Genomic DNA, 12,663 nt, shown 5'->3' with positions numbered 1-12,663 from the left:
TAATATACTTTTATCGTATTTAGCTTAGCAACATATTATACTTTTAGTTTTGAATATAAATATTTTATATATATTTTTAACATAATGTTAACCCGTCTTAGCAACATATTATATTTTTAGTTTTCAATATAAATATTTTATGTTTATGAAAATAAAATATATGAATTTAATAAAATTTTATTATATTTAGCTCAATATAATAATTTTGTCTAATATGATTGATTATTATTAAACAGCAGATAAAAATAGGATATATTTTTTTTATCATTTTAAAAATGGTAACTGAATATATCCACATGTTTACTCTAAAAATGAAAATAGTAAAAATAAATTATTCCTTCAGTTTAAACAAGTGGAAAAGTTAACTCCAATTTTTAAATTTTTATTTACTCTCTTTTCCACTTCATATTTTCACCATTTTACTATGTCATTAACCAGTCACACTCTATATAAAATATTAAACTTCGGTAAATATTGGATCTACTACACGATTATAACCGCTTATCTAATATAATTATAGTGATTTTGACAAAATATATATATAATATTCATATTTATAGGTGTACGTGCAACTTTATCTGATTGGTTATCAACTAGAATAAAGCAGTGAAAAAATCATGAAAATAAGAGAGAAAAATATATATAATAAAGTTGGAGTAAACTTTTTCATCTTATTAAAAATTGAGGTAAGATTATTCTACTTCTACTATTTTCTCACTTTTTATAGTAAATAAGGTGGAATCATATTTCACTTGATTAACTGAAATTAGAATAAATTAGCTGAAATCATTTTTCATCTATTTTAATTTACTCTAACTCTACCCTAAAATCATACCTATAGAGTAGTTTTGCCTCTGTGCTAAGTTTCTTTTAAAATTATAAGCTATAACTTAAAGTTTTAGACTACTTAATTAATATTTTTTATTCAGATTTGACCGCTCTATTTGCACATGATAAAAGATAACATCGAAAAGTTGTTAAATATCATGTATGCTTATGTATATTTAGTTATACGATCAGAAGTATAATTAAAAAAAAAAATAGTGGGACTGAGGAATAAAGGTGATGTATCATTTCGCCTAAGGCTATCTCTAACCTAAAGCTAAAATATCATTTTAGTGTATGTTTTACACTAAATTCTCTCCAACATAATTCTTAAATTACAGTATTTTAGTGTAAAGTTGGTAAGTTACAATCCATATCAAATTTGGCGTGTTACTATCTATCATATTAAATACTATTTACCTATTTTTATTAATAAAATATTAAATAAAATAAAATTTGGTGATAAAATAAATATAAATAATAAAATAAATATATGAAATCAATATATGTGATATATTAAAATAGTTTATTTTGATTTATTATTTTAATATTATTAAATTTTAAAAAGTAAATATTTATTTAAACAAACATTTGATTGTGATGTATTTTTGTGCAATATAATAACATAATATAAAAATCAAAATGATGTAAAATTTGGTGTTATAGTTGGGATTCTTTTATAGTGTTAAAACTACACTAAAATGGTATTGTGGGTTGGAAATACCTCAAATTCATGAAATTACATATGGTTGATTCAGTAATCACGGTGAATAATGTGTCGCGGGAGTCGGGTTAATAGTCGAACTATTGACTTGTCTGAATAATCAGCCAGTATGTCAAAATGGAGAAAAGAATATAGTTATAGAAAAGATGGAATATAAGAATCTAGACATCTAGTCACCTAGGCAGAGGCGTGCCTACAGTGTATTGAAAAAGGCATTCGCCTCAGGCCCCCAATTAATATGATTATTTTTAAGGCCCCAAAATTTAAAATAATTTCTAGTCTAATGGTTTAGACTTATTTAAGAAAAAAACATTTATACGAAAATTAATTAACTCATTTTCTGAATTCATGTATTTTTTTCTATATAACATAATATAATATATTTGCGTTATAAACTTATTTTTTACAGTATTAGACTTGTGTATTTGGTGAAAATAATATATCATATTAAAAAATTGTTTTCATTACGGCTGTAAATAAATTTATTTTTAGAATTTGCCTTAGGCCCCTAAAACTCTTCGCACGGCACTGCACCTAGGATTCTCCAGCTTGTGTACGTTATCGTTGGATATATCACATCAATATGTTTTAATCATGAATGTTTTTCAAACAAATATAACAAATTGACTTGTTTAATCACTCGTCCTACCAAAGGTACCTTCGTCCATCATGTTTCAACTTGATTAGTAAGTATATACGTACCTTTATAGGGCTTTCTTACCATATATATCAAAAGAAAAACTTTGAGAGAATGTTGTCGAATATGATATATGTTAATGTCTTTTTCTAACACATATTTTCTGGTAAGATTCGAATACACATTTTCTTGTCCTAAACTATTTTAATAATTAATTTAAACAAACAATTTAAAATAAAACTGTATAAATATATTAAAACAACACTCAACTTGATATTTAATATTTTAAATTGTAATTTTAATGTACCCTTTAATGTATTGGAACATATTTAAAAGTAACTTGAGAGGACAAATACACACACCGAGAGAGAGAAAAGTTAGAGAGAGAAAGCAGATCGGGTTGAGGGTTCCGACGTCCGGCCGGCGCGTGAGCGCGCGTGCCGGCGCCGGAGCCCTTTGATCTTTCACCAAGTGCTTTTCTTCAGCTTCTCATACTTGTCCTCCCCCTATCGCCTTGTCGGAGCTCTGGTCCGGGCCTTGTCCGTTGTCGTCACCTCCGGGGGCGACCCGGTGGAGGCGCTGTGTCTGGAGCAACGACGCGAGCGGGTGGAGGATGGGGGTGGTGAAGCCGGTAGTTTCGAGTAGTATTAGTTTTCCGGGAGGTGGAGGCTTATAGAGCTCCATCGACGCCGACTTTGTCACCGGGAGGCGGAGGCTTCCTTTGCTCCGCTGTCGCTGGCTCTTGTCTCCGGGGCGTGAAGGTTGTTCTGTGCCTTGCGCCGCCGGCTAGTGGTCTTTTTATCTCTGTTTTTTAGGTTTCTCTTTTAGTCTCTAGCGATGTCGGGTTGGTTTGGCTGGTGGAGCTCTCGTCGGAGGATGATAGACGCTCCCCGGTGGTAACTGGGTGATGGTTTGCGCTAAGCTTTCTAGTCGGTGGTGGTGTTTTAATTGTGACGGATTAGCTCTCCTCTGCGATTGATGCTATCCGAGTTTAGAATCGCTGTCTTGAGGGTGTTAGCGGTGAAGATGGTGGAGCTTTTGAGCTTAGGGGTGTACCGGTGGTTCGATCATGGGAGATGGCACCGGGGTCTCGATTGTTGCGGTTTTCCGGCGTGGTTCGAAGCGGTTGTGCGTGAGAGTGGCGCCTCCGTTTTGGGAACTAGGGTTTCCGTTTTTTGTTGGGCTTATGGGCCTTTGTTTGTGTGGAGTAGGGTTGCCCCTTGTGGTTTGGGCTTTGTAATGGTTGGGCTTGACCTTTATTTTAAATAAAATTTCTGATGGAAAAAAAAAAAATGTATTGGAACATATTTTCTTTGTTTTCTTGAAACAAATGTTTAGTTTCACTAATAATCATAGTTTTAATCTATTAGTAATTTGTTATGTCTGTCTAGGGTCAAGTATCAAACAATAACTACTTATAAAAATTATATATCCATGGAACATATGCATAGGACATAAGACATGTAGAAGTTATATCCCATGTAATTATTAAAAAAAAAAATATCCCATGTAAGTTTCATGATATTATAAAAATGAATTGTATCTATATCTAAATTATAATCTAATATTTTCTAATTTTTTTTATTATTCGTCCTTGCAACAAACAACAAAAGTGTAGAAATCTATCCAAAAAAAAAGCAAACAAAAACAATGGTAAAAAAACAATGGTGAAAAACTACATGGCTGAAACAAAAACAATGTGGGAAATCTTTCAAATTTTATTATTCTACATAGCTCTTTATCTAACTATTGGACAGTCAACACGAATGCATCAAATTTTTGGTTGGCCAACAAACTAATCAAGATGCAAGGGAAAGTATATACCTGGATAAAACTGCGAATTGGGAATGGAGTGAACTGTCGCTTCTTGATTGATAACTGGTCAGTGCTTAGATCGCTAAAAAACTATTTTGCAGCTACTTCGTCTTCAAGACAGGGTATCCCCCTACGTGCTTCTCTGTCATATCTAAACAAAGCTGGAAATTGGATTTTTCCTCAGCCTCGATCGAACGTAATTCGCGTTGACAATTATATCACTGGTGGAAACGGAGGCGACTCCTTGATCTCTGACTTCTGGCCTTCCTCGGCTTAGCCTATCAAATTACTATTCTGATCTAAAATATGGGATTTTAACAATGGGGTTTTTATGGGTTAGACCACCCAATAGTTTTATGCTTGTAAATATTTTTTTTTTGCAATTAAATATGAATAGCTTAAATTAAAAAAAACAATGGTAAAAAACATATACATACAGGACTCTTTTTAACTTTTACACGACTAATTATTATACAATATTTAATTGTCTAGCGAAATTATTTAAAAAGGATAAATGAAACAACCCGATGGTGGCCTGCGTAGAATACACATATGGAAAGAAGAATCAAACCTCAGTAATCTACCAAACACTGTTGCCATTATTTGACGATGATGTTGATTTGACGTGCGCCATGATGTCGATGCAACGTGCGGCTCACATCCAAACACAAAGGCACGTACCTCTGTTACATATAGGACAAATTAATAAAACAACCTTCATAATCGTTTATTAACCAATCATAAAAACGATATTAACTAGTGGTATTAAAAATGGTATATTACGTATTTTGTATACATTTTTATTGTTTTATTTCGTATTTTAACTTCGTGTTAATAGAAAAATAACTAATTCAACTTAACTTACCAGTCAAATCATTCAATCTAAATCACGTTAGCAAGAAAACTCCAAAATAGTCTATAAACCCCCCCCCCCCCCCCCCCCCCCCCACCCCCAACTCCGAACTATATTGTAAAATTTTGAATTATGTTATGAAGATGACTTTGAGTCTTTTGGAACCTTTTTCATTTCTAGTTTATTTTTTTTGTCGCAAACCTTACTTTGAGTTTATATTTTTGTTGAAAAAACAATAGATATTTTCCTTCACGAAGATTTGTGAAAGTACTTGAATCGTTTTCTGGTTTCTATACAGTTGAAATATGAAAATGTATGGAAAACAAATTAAAAGATATTGTAAAAATAAAACTATAACAATATTATGAAATATTAGCCTTTAATTGAAAATAGTCCCAACAAAAAGGACATTGAATACATAGCATTAAATAAAATGGGCCAATGGGTCAATTCATCTCCAACTTTATAAGCGCCAATAAGCTCACGGCAAAAAAAGAAGAAGTAGAAAATCGAATTAATTAGGAAACTGGAAAATAACAGAAAAAATCAATATAAATAATAAAATATTTGAGAGTTCTATCCCAAATTTAGCTTTTTGATGATTAAGAGATTTTGAACCTGTAGACCTTTATATTCTTTTACGATGAAGTACTAAATATATAATTGATTTATAAAATAGGTTATGTGTTCAAAATTTTTTTTTATAAAATAGGTTAAAACATGTAACTTCCAAAACATTATTCACTCTGTTTTCTTATTTTTTATTAGATAAAGTTTAAATTTATTTTTTTCCAAATTAGATGAATTCAATTTTTGTATAAAATTAATTTTTATGCTGTATGACTTTGCTATATTATGGGTTGCATTGTGATTAGTAGATCATTAGTGATGTTTATGTTTAGAAAATGTAGAATATTATATTCTTAACTTTTGTGTATAATCCTAAAACATCATCTAATAAAATTAGAGGAACTGTTAGATAATTTATAATTTTTCCAATAAGCAACTCGTGGATGGTAAATTCATCCAGTTTCACATTTTCGTATCTTTGGCTGCTACGTACATTCTATTAAGCTCAAAAATACAACGCCATTTCATTTTCTAAAAGCAAAAATACGGTAGAGGTACTATTTGTAATATATGGTCTAGCCTATTCGTTATAAGTTGAAATACAAACTTATTTCTATTTTGATTAGATAGATGCATTAATGTTACAGAGAAAGGAAATCTACATATCTATTCATATGCATATATTGGAGAAAAGAACTATATGTCAGAACCTAAAACTAAATGTAGGGGTCAGAAACATAAATCTAAAAAACTTTAGGGAGAAAACAGGGCTAGAATACAAACATGGGAGTATGGGGACTTTGTCAGTTGTCACTGACTCACTGACGCCTACATTTCCACAAAAACACATAACCTTTTTACATTGTCACACATTTTCCCACTTATAAATTTTAGAAAAAAAGAGAACAAAACAAGTCAAGCATAAACCGTTCATTAATTATACAATTTGGATCAACCGGTGAATTTTTTTAACGTCAAAAAGTTTTCACATGAGAAAAATACAATACGTACAAGACGACAGCATCTTTGTTTTCTAGTAACTTCCCGTGAAGAAAGGTTCTTCGTAAGGTAAGCTGTCCCAAAAGCCGTCGAGTTTGTGGTTCACGTCGAGCAAGAGATCAGGTAGATCAGAGAACGCGTCATCGGCTATTGCGGTCATAGCCGGAGACGGCAGCGACGTCTCTACCTCTATATCAACGGCGACGGCAGCAGCAGCGGCGGCGGCCGCTTGGATGTCTTTAGGGTTGGCGCTAGCCGGTCTAGGGAAGTGGTAAGCTAGCTCCGGGAAGTTGAGGTGTGCTGAGCGGCCTTTTATAGCTAAAGCGGCCACGTCGTGAGCACGCGCCGCCTTCTCCGCCGTGGAGAACGTACCGAGCCAGATTCTTGATTTCTTTCTTGGCTCTCTTATCTCGGAGACCCACTTACCCCATTGTCGCATTCTCACTCCTCTAAAAGTTGGAGGCTTTGAAACAGCCTTTTCATCATTGTCTTTCTTGACTCTTTTCTTCTTAGGGTTATTACTATTCACTGTTCTCTCCGCTGTCGCCTGCGCCGGAAGGTCCTGAAAAATCCTCGGGCAGTCGTCAGGATGTGATTCCGAAGAAGATGAGTGATCCATCAATATGTTTTTTTTTCCTTTTAATACAAGAGATTAAGTGTAATGAAAGAGAAGGGAAAGAGATTTGGGTTTCTTGGCTAAGTGTGAGGGTAGAAAAGAGGTTTTGTTTGAGAAGAATAGGTCAGTGTGAGTTGTTATTATATACATCCAAATTTGGAGGTTGATTTTCCTTTGTAGGCTATACCTAAAATGTGTTTATACGTATTCAATACACATTATACGTAGCCATTTTGGAATTTTCAGTCTATATATGTATACGCATTCAATATACATTATACGTAGACATTTGGATTCAGTCTATAAATAAATGTATACGTACTCAGTACACATTGTACATAGACATTTGGATTTTCAGTCTCTAGTAGTGAAAAAGAAGAAGGAAAACACACTCTCTATATATCAGTGGAACTCATAGAAAAGCAAACTAGCTCTTCTATGTTTGGAACCATGATATTTTGTAAGTTTGATATGAATATATTTTAAAAGTGGATGATTTACATACTAGATAAATAAATATGCTAGGATGTAACTAGTTGTAATATTTTAATACATATTTGATTGGTAAACATTTAAGAAATAATGATTTGGATGCATTTTGAATTAACAATTAAAATATATCGGTATGATAAATAACAATACGTAGGATAAGAGATAATAATTAACTAGGTGTTTTGTCTGTGATGCGGGCTTAAACATTTTCATAAATTTTTGAAAAGTTCTTTGTACACTATATTCATTATACTAAAATAAATCTTAAAATAACTCAATATTCTATTTTTAATTATATAATTAAAAAAATTATTTGATTAATATTTAGTTATATAATTTATGTTTTTTTAAATTTTTAGTAAAAGACTTTCAGATAACAATACAATATATATAAATATATTATCTTTTTTAATTATATTTTTAGTTTTTGGATAACTCAATATTCTGTTTTTAATTATATAATTAATAATTTTTTTATTAATATTTAGTTATATCATTTATGTTTTTAAATTTTCACTAAAATACTTTTTTAGATAATAATACAATATATATATATATATATAAATTATCTCTTTTTTTAATTATATTTTCAGATTTTGGATAATTCTTACTATTATTAATTTGAATCAATTATCTAATCAAATAAATTAAAATTTTGCTTTATTTTTTAATTTATTTATACATTTTATTCATTAAAGGTATAAACGATATTAACCATTCTAGCTTTTAACTTGAGAGCTCAATTCTGAAAATTTACTTCGCAAATAATAGTATAGATTTATGTTTTGGATTTCCGATTGACAAAAAGTGGTAATGTGTTAAGTAGTATTTGATACAAACACGGATAAATCATAGTATCAGAAGCTAGAATGAGAATTTAAGATGAATTTAGCCCACAATTTTTGGTGATTCCTTTTAGTTAAGAACTGATTAATCCATACACAGCTCGGCGTTTGGACATTTTGAGCACCAACATAGCGGTTTTTTTTTTAAATGATGCATTTAGCCTCGTCTGTGAGTCAAACTAAATTAATCAACTCAAATGCTAAGCGCAAAGCATTGTGTTCAAAAACAATTGGTTAACGGGTTTTCATAAAAGTAAATTAATAACATCCATATTTGGCGACTAACTTTGATGCTCTCCGATTTTGTCGAGTTTCTACAGTCGAGTCATATTTTATACATTATTTTACGTCGAGTCATTGATGGTGAATATAATAATGTTCACATGGCTTAAGAACTATTGAGATGTTTGTCGAGTTTCTACATGAAGGATTAACTATACGCATTTACGTTCGATTGCAGGGATTGAAAAGTTGACGATTACAATTGATCCACAACGAGAAAGAAAATAGTTTAAAGCATTAAAAACAACCAGAGGTCCAATCTTATTTTGATTTACCTGCCACGGATTTGTTGGAAAGGTAAGAAGGCAAATCAATCAAGTCACAAAAAAAATGTTAGTTTTGAGTCTTTTGACACATGATAAATATGGCTTTCATTAGGATAAATACCGTCTGAAGCCGTTGAAAATATCTATTACACATAGAAAGAGGCCTACTGAGTTAGGTTTGCAATTTTGCGATTAAAACTGGAACAAAACGTGTGTTTAAGTGATCAATTTGACTACAACAAACAACCGCATAAGAAGAAGTTTTTTACAAGGTACATCAGATGTTATAAACAATAAAACCAAATTGACGATAAAATATACTACCAACTACCAAGTACACAAGATGTTGCAAAAGTTCACTTTAGAATCTCATCCCGTCGCTTCATGCATATTTACATAGATTATACAAACTTTCATGCATATATGATGTCATTTCATTTTCGTCATTGGCTCTTGTGTTAAACAAGACTAAAGACATATGTAAGCTGTCATAGGTAATTTTAAGTAGGATGTCGTAACGACTTCCACTACTAACCATCTGACATTTTTTAAAGGAAATTAATACGAATCCATTTAATTATTTATTTTTATCAATGTTGGAGGATCTAGAAAGAAGACAACCGCTGGTTAATTACATTAATATCACAATAAAAATTGTATATGAAATTTAACTAAATGTATAATATATGTAAGTGCCTAATTCGGTTATCAATTGCACCACTAGTTCTTAAAATCGTTTGAAACTTTATGGGTTGAAAAAGCTAATAAACGGGTAAGTAGTGGGTTAATGGTTTTCACATAAGAAAAAGTTGTTCGGTAAGTTTGGTTAGGGATCAAATAATCTCGAACATGAAATATAGTTATTTAATCATTTTGTTAGTCTAAATGATCTTACATCGACTTAAATCTTTTAGAAAAGAGGATGAATAGACTAATCTTAATGGCTTCATTCATTACAAAAAGAATTAACTGGTTGTTAAAATCCCTAATCACCTCCTGAGCCTGAGTGTAAAAGCAAAACTAAACAGAAGGCAAAAACAAAGGGTACCACATAGAACTTCATATGAGTTGACGATTATAAAACTGGAGATTAACATTATGAAAACTGTACGTGTATGAAACCGTATGTGGTGTAAATGTATTCATGGTACCCATCAGGGACCACCGAGAGTCATAAAGTGGATCCTTCAATGGTTCCTCGAACAGTTTAGGTAAACGTTTCCGTCATAGCGGCTCACCGCAGAGGCAAGATAGTGGTCTGTGTAGTCAAATGCGTTCACGACAGCGACAGCTTTTGGTGAAGCTGGTGGTCGGCAAGTGATTTGTACTAAGGAAATCGCAAGGTGTTTGTGAAGGAGACGGACTACACAGATTCTTCAGCTGATTCTTCACTCCTTTCTTTTTATATTTCCCTCTATTTTAGCTATAAACCTGTGAATTTTAACTAATTATGATTTTTATTTCACGATAACAAGAAGAACCCGGGGTCTCTTGCTATATAAGGTATATACATTAATTGAAATCATAATGAGAGGACTTGAACCATGGTCCCTAAACTTTCTAGATGAACTTTTCAAACACTAGGACCACCATGAACTGGTTTAAGTGCAAAAGTGATCATGATTAGTCAATAAAAAACATTGGTGAAGAAGCTTATTACTTGGGAAACAACAATCAACTGGCAATAGCGCCATAGCGGCCTCAACAAGATCAGCTAAGAGCTCAGAGAATCCTTGTTCTTGATACTCAAACCTTAGATTGTTACCTCAAGAAACAACCATTCTCAAGCCCTTGCTTTAGAAGCTTCCAGCACCATAGCAAGATTTAACCAATCCTCGGCTGCATACTCAACCAAAATAATTTAGAAAACAAATCAACAAAAAGATGATAAATGTATGGTAAGCAAATCAACAAAATCCCGAGGACGGGCATTAGTTAACATCTATCAGCAGCTTTCATCTGCCATCTTTAGGATTATAAACGTGAAGTCTTTTCCTCATGCAAACATGGGCCTCTATTTTATTGCTTTTCGGCCCATTTGTATGTGCCCCCTTATCAATATTATTAATTTAGGATCATTCCTATCTTTTAACCTTAAACTACCGTGGAATATTACGCTTTTTGCCATTGGTTTTCTAAAGAGGATTATACCCTTCATTAAGGATACAATTGTCAAACGCTTTTTGGACCTTCAACTAACCCGTGTGGTGGGACCCTTAAGCACAGATATCGCTTCAATTAACTAATCGATAATATCATTATTATTATTAATATTACACCCACACATACACAAGCTTTTTGCGTATAAGCATCTGACATATGACAAATCCATCATGTTGCCCAAACTTGAACTGGCCCCATATAGTTATTCTCATTTTAATATAACGTATATGTTTTTAACCTATGTTTTCTTAGTCAATTATGGGTCATGCTTTTTTTATTAAAGGTATTCATGACTTTTTTTTTTTGAAAACTGGTTTTCATAACTTTGACCGATGCTATGTGATTTTATTTGATATATGATTACAAATATTTGTGTTAATGGTAATGGTTAAAATATATTCTATTAAACCAATAATTAGTCTAATAATACTTTCTCTACGGAACCTATTTAAAAAATAATCAAAATTTTTATAACTGCATCTAAATATATCACGACTCTAACCACGTTAAATATTTGAATAATATATTTGAATAATATTGATCAATTATCTTTCTTCCTACAGATTAATTAACATAAGCAATTTTTTTTATCTTTGAAATACATATATTCTCGGACACATAAATTAATGTTAAACACAAATATAATTTAAAAAAATATAAATACCTTATCTATTTTTTAAAAAAATAAAATAAAAAATATACCCGCCCTTGAAAGGGCGGGTCAAAATCTAGTTGTATATTATTACTGTATATAAGTTTGAACTCTGCTTGATTACTTTGGTGTGTGGGGTTAATTTTTCGTGATTGAGTCTATGATTGACCTTTAAAACTGAGATGGATTGATGTCTTTTTGCTTTATTGATTGTACATGTTGGTGTTTGAGGTGCTCATCGTTGGAATTCAGAGGTTTTGTCCCGTGTTTTGTAAAGTGTAATTTCAGCTTTAATCTAATATATCAGATGCCAGAAGAAAAAGTTTGAACTCTGAATAGAAAGAGAGAATATACCTTATTCCAATCTTTTTGAAAAAAAAAATATTGATTTTTTTTTAAACATTGGATTTATTTGAATTTTCAGAGTAAGCCATTTCAAACCCGTGATATTTTTGGAATGATGCAAGAACAGTTCAAAAAAAAGAATGCCAGATTAATCCAGAAAAAATAAAAGAAATGTTCAACCTTGATTCACATGATTTTTGAAATAAAATACTTTATATTCTTTTTGTAACTGGTCCGGTTGTTAACACCATGATTTTGGCATTTAACTGAATACGTATCCTGATTCCTTTAATAGACATATACAATATTTGTTGTTAAAAAAAAAGAGACATATACAATACTTGAATAGATATTTGGTTAAAACACTAGTCAGACTCGAATCATCTACACATCATATTGCCATCATTGCAGTCGTGGGCTGTGGATAATTGGTCAGCTACTTTTTCAGCCCTTGTCGACTTTAAATCAGTCGACTATAGCCTATTTGCAGTAAAAGAACCACTGCAAACACAATTCTAGCATGTTTGATTGAGGTGGTTGTTACCGATTTGCCAAAAAAATGCACGCAATTACTTTCGC

At 31.7% G+C, this 12,663-nt stretch overlaps 1 protein-coding gene across 1 annotated transcript; it reads right to left on the bottom strand.

Moving 5' to 3' along the window:
• Nucleotides 1-6,162: 6,162 nt before the first annotated feature.
• On the bottom strand, nucleotides 6,163-7,638 carry LOC103865471 (ethylene-responsive transcription factor ERF038). The gene has a single exon (XM_009143260.3). The coding sequence runs from the start codon at nucleotides 7,040-7,042 to the stop codon at nucleotides 6,458-6,460; it is 585 nt and encodes a 194-aa protein (XP_009141508.1). The 5' UTR covers nucleotides 7,043-7,638; the 3' UTR covers nucleotides 6,163-6,457.
• Nucleotides 7,639-12,663: the final 5,025 nt, after the last annotated feature.

This window comes from Brassica rapa, chromosome A04 (assembly GCF_000309985.2).
Source record: "Brassica rapa cultivar Chiifu-401-42 chromosome A04, CAAS_Brap_v3.01, whole genome shotgun sequence".
Classification (NCBI taxonomy): domain Eukaryota; kingdom Viridiplantae; phylum Streptophyta; class Magnoliopsida; order Brassicales; family Brassicaceae; genus Brassica; species Brassica rapa.
Note: the sequence above shows the minus strand (reverse complement) of the source record. Positions and strands in the feature narration are given on the sequence as shown.

Coding starts and splice junctions, on each gene's coding strand:
- LOC103865471 (XM_009143260.3), bottom strand. CDS start 7,042: ATGGATCACTCATCTTCTTCGGAATCACATCCTGACGACTGCCCGAGG.